At 33.5% G+C, this 17,886-nt stretch overlaps 2 protein-coding genes across 3 annotated transcripts in view; one reads left to right on the top strand and one right to left on the bottom strand.

Annotated features, from left to right (window-relative positions):
• Positions 1–17,886, top strand: part of alpha-Cat (catenin alpha) — a 152,769-nt gene that overhangs the window by 73,811 nt on the left and 61,072 nt on the right. The gene's annotated exons all lie outside the window — the stretch shown is intronic.
• Positions 4,517–10,350, bottom strand: LOC149415898 (larval cuticle protein LCP-17-like). Its single transcript, XM_089641499.1, has 4 exons — positions 10,275–10,350; positions 9,582–9,776; positions 5,917–6,018; positions 4,517–5,402 (listed from the first exon to the last, which is right to left on the bottom strand). Exons 1-4 carry the CDS (start codon positions 10,347–10,349, stop codon positions 5,307–5,309), a joined length of 468 nt encoding a protein of 155 aa, XP_089497625.1. The 5' UTR covers position 10,350; the 3' UTR covers positions 4,517–5,306.

The following is a 17,886-nucleotide window of genomic DNA, read 5'->3' on the forward strand; positions in this document are numbered from 1 at the left end:
TCGGTAATTCATTAAAAATCTTAATCCTTTAAAATAGCTCCCGCTCTTAATAAAACGAGTCATGAACCATCGCTAGTATGTAGCGAGGCTGAATGAAGTGGGGAAGGGAGAGAGAGGAAGGTGTGGGAGTACCCGGATATTCAGATCTGTTCATCAAACACGGCTAAAGTAATTTTAAGCGACTTTTCAATTCTGAATGGTGGTCTAATACCAGGGCGATACTGAGAGTAACTTCCACCCTAGAACGTGCCGTAAATTTACTATTTATTATTAAATAGCTGACGTGTACCCGGCGTTGCTAGGGGTTATCCTTAGGAGATAGACATATACCACAGCAGACTTTTCTGTAGGCCTTTTTAAGATATACAATTCCGTAGTACATTATTTTGATGTATCTCATAAGGTTTAGCCAGCGTTAGCAATAGTGTAGTGCCCGAAAATATATTTTTACGACTTGATTATAAAACATCGACTTTTCTCTACTTTCTATAAATATAATTTGCATGTATTATATATGTAAACCTTCCGGAAGATATGTTCTAAATGATAGTGAAAATCCTATCAAAATCCGTTGCGTAATTTAGAAGAACTAAGCGCACAAACAGACAGACGCGGATAGCGACTTTATTTCATACTATTTAGAGATGTTGTGAAAAACACAAATTAATCAAATAAAATTTAATTTTCGTACGCCAGGATATGATTTAGATTGGTCTTGTTCTACCGGTGATGCAATGTAAGAAGTTCCGAGGAACTGGCGTCATCTCGGTGTATTTCACACTTCTAGGAATGATTTCTTCAGTGGTATTACAGCATAGGATAGTATTATTTATAGTTTTTTTATAAATACATCATTCGTGAATATATTAAGCAGTCACCACGGTAACATATTTACTATCGTAAAATTCGTCTTCTAAAAGTAAAAGTGGTTTTGAATGTTTTTGAAATATGTTTTGAATTAATTAAATATTGACTTTTACAAACTAGTTAGTGTAAAGTTCGCTAGATGGCTAAAATATGACGCTGTTTATGCCAAGTTCACACGAGTACAATACAATATTGTCTTTAATTGTAATTTACAAAATAATTTTTAAACAAATTCTGCTGTGCTTTTCTTTTTTTTCTCGACTTTTAGTCCGGGTTAAATCTTCCCCACAGGAAAAACTAAACCCTTCCACACGCTTTTCCACAAATGATCATCTAGTCGATCAACATTATGTAAGTGCATTATATAAGCAAAATAAATATAAAACAATACAAGAACAACACGTCAATTCACCAGAGATCAAATGGGAAAATAATTCACTGACTCCAGATATTTTCATATCAGAGGGTTCGGCTCGATAGAACTTCTAACAGGGCCTATAAATCCTACTGATCCCCAACATAAATACTTAAAAAATCTTTCGTAATCCTACATGTAGTTAAAATGATTGATTTTTGCATTTTTATATATAAATTCTTTGACAGATCTAATACGCCAAATTTTTGTATGAGAGAGCTAGGTATAATGCCAGTTGCCGAAATAACAAATGGTAATATTTTTATAGTCTGAGAATGCCAAATTCTTTTTCTCTTTTTTCCTAAATCTGTGTATTTTCTTATTTTTTCATTAACAGATTTTTGAATATTACAGGAGTTTGGAATAGCGACATCAATGATATAAGTTATTTTTTTAAAATTTTTGTCATGTAAAACAATATCGGGTCTATTATGACAAATCGTTCGGTCTTTTAGTATAGTTTTATCAAAATATATTTTATAAAAATCATTTTCTAAAAATGAATTTGTTTCGTATTTATAATATGGTACTATATTACGGCAGTCAATCAAGTTATGTTTAATTACCAAACTTATTATCATTATTATTATGCGTGACAGCTGTTTCGCCTTCTGAAGGCATTATCATACTGTTGAGTATATAATACATAAAACATGATAACAATACATTTTTAAATAGTAGAACAATGTCGCTATCTGCGTCTGTCTGTTTGTGCGCTTAGTTCTTCTAAACTACGCAACGGATTTTGATAGAATTTTCACTATCATTTAGATAACTTCTTTCTATTTTTTAATTTATATATATAATACATGCATATTTTTTTATTTAACGGCAATATAAAGTTAAGTAAAAAAGATGCAATATTAAGTAAAATAAAGATATAAAGTGATGTAGTTTGTTCTCAGTCCTTCTCAATGGGTATTCCTGTTCCGAGGCGGACTGTAGTTTGTTGTATTTGTGTTGATCATGATTTCCTCATCTTCTAATTTATTGGTTCCCACAAAATATAAAATAAATTAAGCAAAAAGTATTTATGTTTGTTGTCTGTAGGTTGCGTTGGGGTTACTTGATAAATTTAATGATTTCCTCATCTTCATGTTTAGTTAGCCATAATTTGAAGTCTTTTTTAAACTTTTCTATATCCATGGTGTTTTTAATTTAAATAGGAAGGGCATTATATAATTTTATAGCATGGAAATAGTGGTTTTTCTGGCCGAAAGATGTATTTAATTTTGGAATGTTTAGTAGATTTGAGGATTTCGTCCTTGTAGTGTAGGTGTGTTGTTCAGCAAGGTACTCATATTTTTCTTTAAAATTGAGTAGTGCATTTTTTTAGTACAGTTTTATAATGCTGAACACGTTAAATTTATTAAAACTTTCTTTTGATGGAGTCCTTATGGGTATAAAATTATAAATATATTATTAAAAATATTTTCGGGCACTTACATTGATAACGCTGGCCATATTTTACAAAAGTATTTTTATCTTTTCTTTCTATCATACGAAATTACATATTTTTTGACTTTAGAAAAATAAATAATAATTCTTTCCTGTTTGCCTCAATACTGCAATCCTAAAAATAGCCTAAATGATAATTCATATTTCGCACCGCTATCGTAAAAATCGGTTTAATTTTAAAAATTATTTTATTTTTTTATTATATGAACGAGATAAAATTGAAGATAGAGTTTTCTTACAAATTCCTTAAACAAAACGAATGTATTTTCGAAATATCCAGTTTTCTCATTTTTTTCTATGATTGTAAAAAATTAAGTAAAAATTTGGTTAGCGTTTTTGACAACATTTTTCACGTTTGATATTACAATTTTATTATTTAGAAATAGTAATGTTTATTTTAAACGCATACACCGACCGGAAATGTAATTTTATCTAGTTTCTAAAACAGTATTCGTTTTTACGGAAAATTAAAAAAAATGAGATGTATATATATAGCGCATTTGAAATACACAGAAAACTGAACAATTGTGATCAATGTACTAGAATAATTTTTCCAAGCGACATTACCAATGACAGGTTATTTCTGCATCTCGATATATAATCTGGTATACAGGTATGTACGTTCAGAACGCTGTGATCAGTGCACAGAAAGGATATAACCTAGATAATACCTGTAGTCTTTAACCCCGCAGGATAATTTGTTCGGTTTCGGGAACAGACTGTTATTACCCGTAGACTCAAATTGTTCGCCTTTGGGAACAGCTTATATGGTCGCATTGAAATCGTTGTATCTCTCTTACTGCCATTGTGAGAAATATGACCTAAACGCTGTTAGAAAGAGGAAACACCACGCTTTATATTCAAATCTAGAATTTAACCACCGAAGAATTAAAATATACACCTATATTCGATCGGTCGGTGGCCGAGTTGACATCGCGTTTGGGTCCCACCCAGGCTTAGTGTGTTCAATTCCTCGGCTGGCTAAGTCCTCCATCACAACACAAGCAACATTTTCAGCTTACTGTGGTGGTAGAAGGAGATTTTCAAATATTGTCAGGTTATTCGTAACCCGTAAATGTTTGTCTTTCTTTTAAAAAATAAAAAAAAATATGAAAAAAATTAATTTATTAATTACTAGCTGTTACCCGCCACTGCTGTGGTTCAGACTGTCTGTTCAGATAGAGAAACAGTAGCGCGTGTTGCTTTTAATCCCAACAGATGGCGCTGTTTTTCACATAAAACATGTTTTTACCAACAGGTGATATCTATATAATATAGTTGTATAAAAAGACACGCGTATTCGAATGCCACGTTGAGTCAATCATTGAAAAAAACAAACATTACATTTTTTATTTATATAGATTTTTTTATATGCAATGTTTAAAAACTGAGGTGAGAGTAATGTTTTCAATACATTTGTCTAATAAAATGTGTATTTCTTTTTTCGTTATCAGTAATTTTATGTTTGCATTCATAAAATTTGAAAACATATTTAATTAGCTTTAAAAAACAGTATTTGGTTTTCGGATACCTTCAGAAATATTCCTTTTATTTGGATTTTATTGCAAACCGGAAATTTACACATATTTTCCGATATTCTGTAAGCGATATAAAAAGGAGCCTGAGAGGTTAAGATATAAATATCTCAGAAACTAGTAAGCAAAATCCACTTGTCCCAATATTGTTGATCCATATAAAATTTTCTAACCCGTAAATGAAGGGTGTAATTGTGTTCATAGAATGGTTAATTAATAATTATGAATAAAAACAAAAAAGTAATTATTAAATCAAATATTTTAATTTGTATACATATATACACTTTGTATTTTTGTTTCGATATAAAATATAAAAACTATTTACAAAACAAGATATTATATAAAACGGTAGAAGATAATCAACGAGAAGATCAAATCATAAAAAAATAATAATTGGTAAAAGTAGATAGACATTGAAAATAAATTGTATAAAACATATTATCACTTTATGCCTCGTGTATGACACGAGACATTTCAACACATAAAAAAAATATACATAAATATATCAGTTACCAATTCATCGTTTTTATACGAGTGCGATAGAGTTTAGAAACAAACGGTTCGAAAATTTTGTCAAAATCGACGGATAATTTTGTTTTTTAATTGGTTGTTATTTTGGTTTTGGTGTCTGTAAAACATCCAACGCAACAAGGTCTAACTAATTATGTAAAAAAAATTGACCTTGCTTTATTGGTTCGACCAATTTCAACTTTGGCTTGTGAGTTCTTGTTGGAATTCTCGTGTTGTTTTCGAGTTTTTTGTGATGTTTATTCTCTGCGATCGATTTACAAATCATTGCTCTATCAAACGCACTCATCATTTCCTTGTTTTCATTGTTAAAAACAACATTCACATGTATATTTTTTTCAAAACTGAACACTGAAAATTAGCGTTTTTTCTTGGAATTTCTCACTGGTCCTTGTCATATGTTCTTGAATAGTTTTGAATCCGTGTCAATTTGGTTGGGTCGTCTTTCCGCCTGGTTTCCGTGCGAGTGTAGTTTGGGTGAGATATAGACTAGGGCGAGTAGTTTACTTGGTGTCGGGCTTTGGGGGGTGGGTCCTGATGTACTCTAGAGCCTTGAGGATGGCCTCTGGGATTGGGGGAGAGACGGGAAGATGAGCTCCCTGAGAAAAAGAAAAAAAACAAACAAATTAACATATAGAAAAAACGAAACGTCATTGTTGAAGATCGTTCAAACTGGTTTTTTGTTTATGAACAGTGTTCAACCTCTAGCATTTATTAGAATCGTGAAAAGTGGTTCTTTATTGATTTTAATTTTATGTTATTCCGGATTTTTGACCTCGAAACCTTTTTTGATTTACCAATTGAATTTGAGATGTTCAATATTTAAAAAAAACGTTAATGTTGATATTTTTTAATATTAATAATTCCTGCTCAGCTACCATTTTCAACTCAAGTTATTAAATATAAAAAATGTCACATTAAAACTGAGTCAATATTTTTTGACCCCTTCAAAAAAATCAACGGTTTTTCGCTCCACGTAAAAAACCAAGCTGACGATTTTTTATTCCGTAAAAAATTTAGATGACACACTTTGAAACTTAATGTCTTTAAGGAAAGTGTTTTCGACACCGTATGAAATGGATTTAACATATTTTGACCAAATTTGGTTGTTACCTGTGGCTGGTAACCGTTCTCGTCAGCGATGTATGTCAGGGAGATGACTTGTCCATCGGGGGCGGTGTACTGGTTGCTTCCCTGAGCGGAGATAGCGGCTTCCTGCAAACAACGCAAACAGACACACACACTCAGTAACAATTTACATAAACAACAAACGTAGATAGATTGGTTTTCTTCACAACAAACCCAATAGCAATGAACTAAACAAACAGCTTTTTAGAATCTCCCCAAAATAACGATAATGTCTTTAGATAGAATTTTTAAAATTTTGTAACCTTTGGAAAGCTGTGAGAGAGTAGCCGCCACATTATATTGCCATCATTTGTAAGGGTGCTGAATTGGTATCCTTACCACATACTGTCAATTATAATGTGCAGCTACAAATCATGGATATTATCTTTTGACTGACGCTGTCAATGTGACTCTGTGTCAGTTGTACGTGAATTTTGGCGAATTCGTCATATTTTGAAGGAAGTTTTACGCAGAATGCAATGCAAAAAATCCGGTAAATACTTTTAATTGAGTAATTTGTATAGTTTTAAGTTGATCTCTAAGCGAAAGTCTATTTTATAATAAGCTCTAAAAGAAGGTTCATGAAAATATGATTGTTTTGTTGTTTCTGTATCATTTTATTATAATATGTAAAAAGGAAAAGGTAAAGGGAGATTATTTACAAAATTATGTAATTGCAATATCTATCAGGACTTCTAAAGGTTTCAATATGATAACCACGCGAGAGAAACGACTGCTCAGGCCCAGTGCATCTATGATGGGATCCCCGACGAAGGTAAAGGGATTGGGGAAGGCTGGGATTTGACCACCAGGCTAATCAGATAGCTTAACACAATGACTAAAGCCGTTGTTAGCAGTTTCGATTCTAAATTGTGGACCAACTTTGTTCGATACTATGCAGACGTTACAACAACTGGATGCCATTTGCATCGATTGTAGAAATGCCATATTGATTTGTAGGCGAGGTGTTTTATTGCGCAATACCATTCAAATGCCCATCTCTTTGACCTTTCACAGTAGTTTAATGCCGGCGCACCATCGGCGTTGCGATTGCGCAACGGAATGTTATTTCTAATAAACGTTAACCATCTCAGGAATAACGAAATATCGACATTTGACATTTATAATCGAAGAGTTGGGGTCGAGCCTTGACCCGCATCGAGCCACTAATCGACCAGTATCGGCTAGACGGATTTATACGCATCGTAGAATAAGAAATTTGGCGTATTGATTGTTACATAATTTTTCACCAGTCTTTGCGTGAATTTCACATGCAGAACTGTTGTGTTGTTTCATCATCAGTCATCACTATGAAATGATGGCTTTATGCTGCTAAGGATAGGGACTATGGGTCATGATATAAACCTTTACTGTAATATATATATATTTACATCGATTAGGTTAGGTTGCAGTTAAATTTGTTGGTTATGTCACTAAAAACTTTTCAGCTTTTGTGTGGTGTTAGGATTTTCAAATTCTACTTTTTTTTAGTTTTGTAAGTCACAGTAGGGTTGCATTTTTACAAATTTTGTTACTTTTCAAAATCTACACGTATTAGTAAAGATGCATTTACAAAAAAAAATCAAGTGCATTTTAAAAAAAAATATTTTTTGAATAAATTATTAGTAAAATTTAGTGTCATTTTTACAATTGTTTTTTTAGTTCTGTTCTCCGAATAGATAATCTGGTATGAGTATGTTGTGTTGGCAGTGTAGGCCAGTGAAATTAATTGATCATCTGCTCATGAAAAAATTTCAATATTTTTAATGGATTTCTGCAGAAGTAATTTGGGCACACCGAAACCGCCCACAACACATTTCTATCAGATTACCTCTTCAGTGTTCAGTTACCTAACTCACAAATGATTAAAATCATACATAACAATATTAACTCTTAGATGTACAAAAAATATTAACGTAGAATTTAGCCTTTAGCGATTATTATTATATATGTACATTTAAAATTTTTACACGATCGGTAAAAACCGCAAGTCACGGTTCTTATCTATTTTTAAGCACGAAGGTAACTTGCGTAGTTAGGGCGCCGGCAATCATCTATCTAATATCAATGTTATGATTGTAAAAAACACTTGTCGTGTTTCTGGTGGCTAACTTGACCCCTTTGTTGTTGCTTCAACACAAAACATCCATCCAAACCACTTTCGATCTTCCGAAACCGGTTTGCGATGATTGCGACCTTCGAAGGCAGACAAACACCCAAGTCGTAATAACGTATTAATTGCTGTATATCAAATGAAGAGGATTTTGATACGTTCGAAAGTGAAAACGATTCCTTGTTCTCCTTGCATTCATTGAATCTTTATCGTGTCAATAATAGACACAATTTTACTTGATTACTGAATTAATGATTGATATGAAGCTAAAACTGTTAGATTAATATTGATGTGTCTAAAATAATGCCCAAATAACTAAATAATATAGTCTAAAATCAAAATACAACCTTGTATCTCCAAACAAGATGTAAGTAAACCCTAATGTATTTGTATATTTTCTATAAAACTAGCTGACATGTACCCGGTGTTACTCGACTTTTCTGCACTTTCAATAAATATAATATTCATGTATTATATATATAAACCTTCCGGAAGAAATTCTCTAAATGGTAGTGAAAACTATATCAAACTCCGTTGCATAGCTTAGAAGAACTAAGCGCACAAACAGACAGACGCTAGTGACTTTGTTTTCTACTATTTAAAAATGAACGATTTTGGTCAATTACTCGTCTTTAACGATATTTATGAAGCTATAACTTGTAAATTAAAATGCTTGGCCATTAGGTGCAAATATTTATAAAAAATATATTAGAAAACGTGAAGTCAAAAACTCGCGTGTCCAAAAATTTTCCGCTGGTTGATGAATTTTCTTCAATCACTGCCTTAAATTTATGTATTACCTATGAAGATAAAAGTAGTATATACAATTTGTAATTTCCCCATGTAACGCATTCTTATCACCTTTTATCATCGTGCAATTATCGATATTACGCATGATGTGATAATATATACAAACGAGATGAAATCTTCGGGAATTTCATTGCAATATTAGTTGGAAATGTTACGCTGTATATTTTGTTCGTTGCATAACTTTAAATGTGTTGATATTGGCTTTCGACAATAAATTAACAGAACATCTTCAAAATGTGAAAGTTTTTGCAGGACTTTGTATACGTTTTTAATTTGAACTATTATGTGGACTTATGTCACATATCTTTGCTTTGACCTATTTGCTTCTAGGATATGTCATTTTTAATTATGTTAATTTGGGTTAGATATGATAAACCCATTTTTGACTGTTTGAAGACTTTTGTTATAAAAAATGTTTAATTTTTAGTCCTTGGATGTTAGATTGGGTCGAATTTAACAGTTTGGATCTTATTTTAGGTCATTTTTAGACCTTCGAAAATTGGTTAGGTCATTTTTCACGACTTCGAACTTGGGTTAGTTCAGTTTTCAGACCTTCAAAGTTAGGTTAGATCGTTTTTCAGATCATTGAACTTAGGTTACTTTAATTTTATAATCCTTCAAGTTTGGTTATTTTGCAATTAGAGACTCTATCCGCAGTTTCTATTGGATGTATAAGATCTCCACATGTTCGTTTAGCAGTTAGTTGGTATAGGTAATATTGACTTACGTTTCCTACGGTCTTGACAGCTCCCTGTTCCTGGGCTGCAATGCCGTTGGAGGTCTCGTATGCCCATTGGTAGTTTCCTTCGGGGCTGATGTCGCTGGCTTGCTTCAGGATCTGGGCCTGAGCGTCCTGGGACACGATGTGGCTGACATCGGCGTTAGCGGCCACGGCAAGCAGCAAGAAGCAGAGGAAGAACTTCTGTGGGAATAACGTTCAGGTTTTTAAAATCAATTCCTTAGTAAGGGGTGGACGTGAAAGGGGGTCCGTGATTTGTAGTCCACACCAGGTAAAGCCTCCGACAGCATAGACTGTTCTATCTCCCAATCTGCAGGACTAACTGATAATGCCAATTGTCATGCCGGTAGAAGAGCTATCTTGCTGTTTGTTACAAGCCAACGTTGGAAAGTATAATTGATCTCAAAAAAGTTAAATCATTAGGATTTTTTTTATTTTAGGAATAAAAAGTATTTTTCAAATTTGTCTGATTTTGATTTTAATGAAATTGTAAAAAAATTATGTATTTATTTTATCAAGTTAAATTTGTAAAAAAAAATAAAAAAATCTATTTTAAATTTTTATACATAAAATTGTGATAATTTTATTTTTGATATTATTTGGGGTCGTTTTAAATTATTTCTAAGTTATAATAATATAGACTTATTCGTTACTTATTATAAATATATGTAAAGGACTAACCATGATTGTTTGATTGTTAGAAGCACAAGACACTAACTGTACCATCTTCTGTTTGGACCGAGCTTTATATAGCATTTCCTTTGAGATCCTAACCTTACGAACTCGCCGCACACTCGTATCCGACAAAGCACGCGAAACTCGCCGCAGTTACGTACAAAATGTTCACTAACAACGCTCAAAATCGCTTGACAACACGACGAAAACTTAAATCGTTATGGTTTGCTAACCTTACGAACTCTCAATAAATGAATGCACGTAAAAGCTCGCTAAAATCGCATAAAATTCATACAAAATGTTCACAATTAAAGTACAAAATCGCTTGCAGACACACGCGGAATTACAACGTTTTGTATTTGTGAATAATTCACATCTGAAACACGTTAAAAAAAGCGGAAATCGCTTTTAATTTCATACCGTCCTTTGGTTATTACGGTCCAAATTAGCATGAAGATGATTGTGCATTTACGACGTTATGCTTTCGCAATGTGTTTGAGATCTTTAACAAAATTACATAACTATCGACATTGTAGTTGCGCAATAACACGCTCTGTGCCAATGGGCATAAAGGTTATTTTGGCTTACAGGTTTGCTAATTACATCATTGCTTTCGTTAGTTCATCTCCGTTTTATCCCATTTCAAAACCGGTCATGTTAGTTTTACAGTTCAACCGATTGTGGTCGTTAAAGATCAATTGAATTAAGACCAAATTAGTTTTCCTGTGTTATGTGCATTTAATTTCTTGATATTTGATAGATTTTTATGATTTGGACGTTAGATTTTTAGCTTAAAAAATCATTTCAGTAGAACGAGTTAGTTAGAACATGCGAATTAACACCTTTACACCCGATAAATAAAAATAATATTTTATTTATTTATTTATAATATGGAGACGTGGAAGATAAAAATGAATGGTGAAGTACATGACTTTTCAGATCTCGTCACGAAATATGGCTAAAGGCATTTCAAATAACCCTTAGCTACCATAACCTAAATTTACCTACACTTTTTAAACATTTTTTTTTAATTATTGAAGACAATATTAGCGATTGACAAACGAAAATTTGATAAGTTATTCGAAAAAATAAAAAAAAGTTAATTTTTTATCCTGGTGAAGTTTGAGCCAAGCGAAACCGGTCAGCTCGCCGAATATTGTTTGTATACGACTTCATGTCGTTAAGGCTACACAAAGACTCTAATAACGGAGATTTGCTCGACGCTTACATTTTAATTATTTCAGATGAACGTATTACTAAAATCTCTAATATTTCTAGAGAAATCCCTACGGATGTAAATTATTTATATTTAAGATTAATAAAAACAGGATATAACCATTCAAATATTTGATGTAAAACTGTTTGAAAATATAAAATTAGTGGTTTATTTTTCTAGACGATGAATTAGTAACTTCCCGAGGGATCTCTCTAGAAACATTTGAGATTTTAGTAATACGTTCATCAGAAATAATTAAAATAAACACCACGGAGAGATTGATTTTCTAGGCCTGCTGGGGAAAAGTCGTCTTTAGATCGCGTCCATTAAACCGGTCCACTTGTCGAATATTGCTTTTACTCAATTTCATCACTTAGGGGCCATTCAAGTATTACGTAAGCAGATTTATTACAATTATTTACCCCCTCTTCCCCCTTGTCATCAAAAGTAAACAAAGCTCTTACCCCCCCCTCCCATGCTTACGTAAAAATTGGTACCTACATATATGCATTTTTCTGTTAATGTATTCAGTTTCTTATTGATTCATAAGCAGCACTTATAAAATAGACTTAGGATAGAGGACTTTAATGCACATGATATTCATTTAAACAAACTTTATTGACACAGTGGGAATCCCCGAATATGTATTCGGTTTTCAAACATAGACAATGTGTGGGTTGCCAATGTGTAAAAAAAAATAACTACTGCTGAGCAGTGCTGACGTAATCACTATCTCGACCCCCCCACCCCCCATGTCATCAAAAATAATCAAAGCAAAGCCCCCCCTGCCCCCCTATAGTGCTTACATAATACTTGAACGGCCCCTTATGTCGTTAAGAATCCCACTTTATTTTAAAGATTTGTTAGGGCAAATTCAACCGTATGTCTGTCCCATACACCAGGGTCGTGCGTCGCATCTCTTTGTGCACGGCTGCGTCACTTACGTCGGATTCTTGTAATTTGGTGGTTAAAGTGTTGATGCGTTTAATGTCAAAGTTCACGTTTCGCCCAACTGAAATCACGTTGTATAATCCGGCCATCTGTTTCCCTCACAATAGTAGGATGACATTATTGCAGATCCATTATTGTCCGTGTTTATTAAGGTTAAACGCAACGCTTGTTATATTCTACGTGTTCATAGATGGCGTTAATTAAATAATTTTATTAAAATACGCTTTTGTATGGGAGATGTCAGTGACGAGCACGGCGAACGTTTTCACCAGGACATTGCGGATATGGAAAAGTGATACCAAGGAAAGTGGAGTCCATCTATGCTAGCAGACTATTGCTGGACCCTGCAGAGAGACTCTCAAAATACTCACAAGCGCAAATCAGGAGCAAAAAAAAAAAAATTGAATTAGTTTTGAAAAGGTTAAACGCAACGCTTGTTATATTCTACGTGTTCATAGATGGCGTTAATTAAATAATTTTATTAAAATACGCTTTTGCAAAGTATTTCTTTACAATATCAAGAAAAATCATTTGTTTGCGCCCGTATATACGCAATATGAATATGAATCAATAGTTTTGTTCGTTTAAAAACTCAATTCTTTCGAGAAAGGCATACAAATACAATATTGTACCGATTATTCAATCCAATATTGTATTTGCATGCCTTTCTCGATAGAATTGAGTTTTTATATAGACAAAACTATTTATTCATATTCATATTGCGTATATACGGGCGCAAACATATAATTTGTCTTAATACTGTAAAGCAATACCTTGCAAAAAGCGAATTTTGATCAAATTAATTAATTACGCCATCTATGAACACGTAGAATATTACGAGCGTTGCGTTTAACCTTAAGGCGATGCCATACGAAGTAATTCAAATCACGTGTTTTTGGTTTGAAAATTTGGTCGCCTAGAAATGTTTCAGATGCTTTAATTAAATACTGCGAGTAGAATACATCTTGGCCTTTGAAATAATCGAGTATTTTTTTAGATAAGTCTTTTTATACGCCCAGAAAAAAATAATGTATAAGGCCTATGAAAACTGCTTTAAAGTTCAAAATCTCCTACTTACGAATCCATTTTCGGTTATGATTTTATTGTATAATGTGGCAAATTAAGTTATTTATAAAATGATCGAAAAAAAATTAAATATTTATGCCTGAACATCCACAAAATAAAATAAATGGCACTTTTTGGACATGTTTTTTTCTTGCATAAATCAAAACAGGCTGATGGTGTTAAGCGGGAATTAAAACCTTATCGCCATCTACGTAAGGGTTGTTATTGATAGCGGCTCAATTAAAAATATTACTCGACGTAGTGCATCGCCTTAAATGGTATTTTCTTAAACTACAGCGAGATTATAAGTCACGGATGACCGAGGAATGACATGGCGCGATCAAGTGAACCAAATATTTGAGTCAGAATGACAGAAGGGTAGGTATGTACGTATGAGATGATGCATGCATGTGAATAAATAAAATGGTTGAGTGATTACGATTCTCAGCTACGAATTCGGATGTCGCTGGTTCAAATCCTGGCGTGCGAAAGTTAATTTCATTTGAATTTATTTATTTTTTTAATTCACCAACCAAATTTTTATTTATTTTTAAAATGGCTGACTGAGGATTGAATCTTTCTGCCCAGGAACTGGAGTGGACAACTTCACCAACTCGCCAAATGCCGATCGGGTAGGGCCGTTATTTATTTCGTATATTAACTGTTGTAATTTCATCCGATTGCAGATAAATGCATGTCTGTGTGTGTGAATATATGTCCGCGTGTGTTTGTACGTGATTGTCATCAAAATAATGCATTGTCACATATGTCATCTATCGTCGAGTCTCTCTGCCGAGTTTCAGCTTGTTCGGATGTCGGGAAGTGGGTCAAGATTTGCAAAACGAAAACAAAAGTAAATTTCAAAAAGGTGTATTTAAAAATAACACATTATATAAGTTCTATATTTGCAGCGGTAACCGGATAAATCATCAAAATGATCATTCATCACATCTTTAAAAAGTTATATAAAGCCATGGAAAGTGATGAAACAAAAACTTTATTAACTGGGTTAAGTAGGTTAGGTTAGGTTTAAATTTTTTTTCATCGTTTAACTTTATATCACTTTTTAAAAGTGTGTTGAATTGTCACTGTGTTCAGTTATCATGGAACCATTTGCAGTACACTAATGAGTGACAGATACTTGCAGTATTGCGCTGGCGAAAATTGCCCTAAATTGCTTTAGCCATGTTAGATGACTAGATCTGAATTGCAACCTTCATCACCTCCTTCCTCTTCCCATTACCTCCAGCCTTACAACATCCAGTCCGGTTCATCCTCTCTCCGTTCTCCTACGGCAAAACAACGATTGGTTAATAGTTTTTCGGGTTTCGTTCTGACCTCTCGTTGACATAATTTTCCTTGTGTAGCTTTTATTTCTGATCGTTTTTATTTTTAAGTTCATTGATTTACTACTTGGTTTCGCCCGAATTTGAACACCTTTTATTGTTTTCTTTATTATTATTTTCTTTTTTATTTAGTAAAAGATTATAGATTTATATACATTATTTAAGAAATGTTTTGACTGCCCAACTAGGAGGATTCCCGTTTTAGGACAGTCAAATTAGGATGAGTATTAACATTTTGATAAGTTGGTTGATAAGTATAGTATTAAAATAATATTGACATAATAGGTATATGTACTTTTAACTGGTGCCTTAGCCTACTAACATATTTTTTATAAATATGAATAACAAAGAGAAGAAATAGAATAAAATAAAATATCCAATTAAACATAAAATAACTGCTGCTTGGGTAGCATTCTACTTTAAAAGTAAAATTAGAAATAGAATTTTGTGGCGAACGTCTAATTAGTGTAGAACGGAAAATGAACGAGAATCCATTTTAGATTTATATTTATTCATCTCGATCATGAGTTCTGGCTTCGTGAAATTTGAACAGCCTTTCTCCATGCAATGTTGTATTGATCAACCATTTTATAAAACCGATTTTTATATTGTTTGTTTCAATTAATATAGTTTAATATTTAACTCTTTTGATGGCCCATTTCTCTTAGAATTCTACGGCTTATACATAGCTGAGTGTTTAATATACCACACCTCAGAACATATGTTCTAGCACAGCATGGCAATGCAAGAAGTGTGGTGTTATCGAATGAAATTTCTAAAGCAGTGGATTTGATTAATCACTCTTTAATTACCTATTTATTATTTATTTTTGGGGTATTATGCCGTTTGCGCTAAATCCTTATTTAGCCAAAGTTTCCGACAGCGTTACAGTGTCCATCATCAGGGCAGTCAGATGTGTGCTTATGCAAGTAGATGTGATACCGTGTTGCCATCTCTAGACCTCTAAGATGCGTGCGACCCGGCGTAATGAATTTTCCCTGGCAGGCCTGGAAAATTGATCTTTCCGTGGGGTATATTTTAATTATTTCTGATGAACGTATTACTAAAATCCCAAATGTTTCTAGAGGGATCCCTCGGGAAGTTATTGATTCATCGTCTAAAAAAATAAAATTTGGTGCTTACCGCCAATTTTATTGTTGAAAAACGTTTTATAAAATTTTCAAATTATATATACAGGCTGTATCGACGTACCCAACAAACATTAACCAGGTATTCCTTAGCACATTCACATCACTGTTCACGCATTGTTTCTCGTGTTCAACAGCTGTTATTAGCAAGTGTGTCAAAAAGCGTCTTCGCTCTTTCATACACACTAAATAATAATAGTTAAAAATGAGACGAATGGTGCCATGCCATTTCGTTGTGATTTTAAAAGTGCGCTAATGTAGGTATGTACGTACATTATTCAACGAAACTCGAATAAAATATTGCCAGATGGGTTTTCAAACTTTGACAAAGGATAAAACATTGGTGACATGTGGTGAAAATATGAATAGTAAATTTTTTATAAAAAAAATGTTACCGGACAGCAAAGAGCACATAACATTTTTTACTCCAAATGTGCTAAGGAATAGCTGGTTAAAGTTTTTCCGGTACGTGCCGAAACACCCTGTATAATATATTTACAAATTCGTTGGAATTTCATTCCGCGAGAAAAATCCCGTTATTAGAGTATTGTTTCGCCTAACACGTCCACTTAAATACATTTTAGGGTTTTAAATTTTGGGTTAACCATATTCGTAACAGGTAATCCTGCATAAAAAAGCATAACGAAGTATAACACAAATATAACGAGATCGAGTTATATAATAATTATTTTAAGACACCCGTTTTTACGTAGGTTTCGTTCGTGACCTTTCGTTGACACGACTTTCTTAATCGAAACTTTCGATTGCGATCGCTTTAATTTTTATTATTTGCTTTCTTCATGGAGTTCCAGATATGGCTTTCTGCTAAATTATTCGTCATGATAATGATGGAGGTCATTTAAAATTTCAGTAATGAAGAAATAAGATAAAGAAGATAAAGATGATTGAACTATTCAGATATGGCCATCGAACACTAGTATCCCCAATCAGGGATGTTTGTGAGGCTGAAGTTAGAGGGGAGGGGAACTAGGTAGAGAAGGAGTTGAGGAAGTACCTGGTTCTTCAGATCTGGTCGCCAAACATGACCAAAGCCATTTAAAGCAACGTTTTAATTGTTAATTGTGGTCTTACACTTCTTCCACTCTGGAACGTGCCGCAAATATACTAACTAACTAACCATCACGCCGTTTCCCCGCAGGGGTAGGCAGAGAGGACGGACCGCCAAACAACTCGGTCACACCACACACTCCTTGCCTCATTCACATTCATACATACTCTTCTATTATTCTGACTCTTGACATGGCCCGACCCGAGTATCTGATTCACTTGATCGTGGCATGTCTTCCTCGGGCGTCCCCGACTTCTGCTACCATTCGCATTTGCATCATATATCCTCCTTACACTCCTATCTTCGCTCATTCGCTCTACATGCCCAAACCATATAAGCGTCCCTTTCTTAATCTTACTCATTAAGTTTACATTAGCCTTTCACTCTTTGCGGATCTCCACATTCCTCACACGATCATACATGGTTTTACCACACATACGCCTCAGGGATCTCATTTCAACAGCATTCAATCTACTTTAATCCTTTCTTTGCCAGTTCCATGCCTCACTTCCATACATCAGGGTAGGTACCAGCACTCCATTGTGGACTGCTAACTTCGCTTCTGCGCCAACTGCAGTCCGTTCAGTTCTGTTCGTTCAGTCTATTATTATTTATGTATTATTTTAAATGAGTAATTAGTCAAATAATATTTACTTGCGCACGCCAGTATTTCAACACGCGGCCTCCAGCTTGCGCGGAGAAAACTTACGTAAAATATTGTTAATTTATTAAATATCTGGTGAAATTTTTCGTTTTCCTGTTAAAAACGGGACTGGATGCCTATAACAAATGTAGATATTGAAAAATTTCATAAACAGTACAG

The sequence above is a fragment of the Hesperophylax consimilis genome, chromosome 17, assembly GCF_061612785.1.
Source record: "Hesperophylax consimilis isolate HC1 chromosome 17, BYU_Hcon_1.0, whole genome shotgun sequence".
Taxonomy (NCBI): domain Eukaryota; kingdom Metazoa; phylum Arthropoda; class Insecta; order Trichoptera; family Limnephilidae; genus Hesperophylax; species Hesperophylax consimilis.

Coding starts and splice junctions, on each gene's coding strand:
- LOC149415898 (XM_089641499.1), bottom strand. CDS start 10,349: ATGCTATATAAAGCTCGGTCCAAACAGAAGATGGTACAGTTAGTGTCT. Junction 9,777..10,274: donor CTAACAATCAAACAATCATG/GTTAGTCCTTTA, acceptor TTATTCCCACAG/AAGTTCTTCCTCTGCTTCTT. Junction 6,019..9,581: donor CTGTCAAGACCGTAGGAAAC/GTAAGTCAATAT, acceptor CGTTGTTTGCAG/GAAGCCGCTATCTCCGCTCA.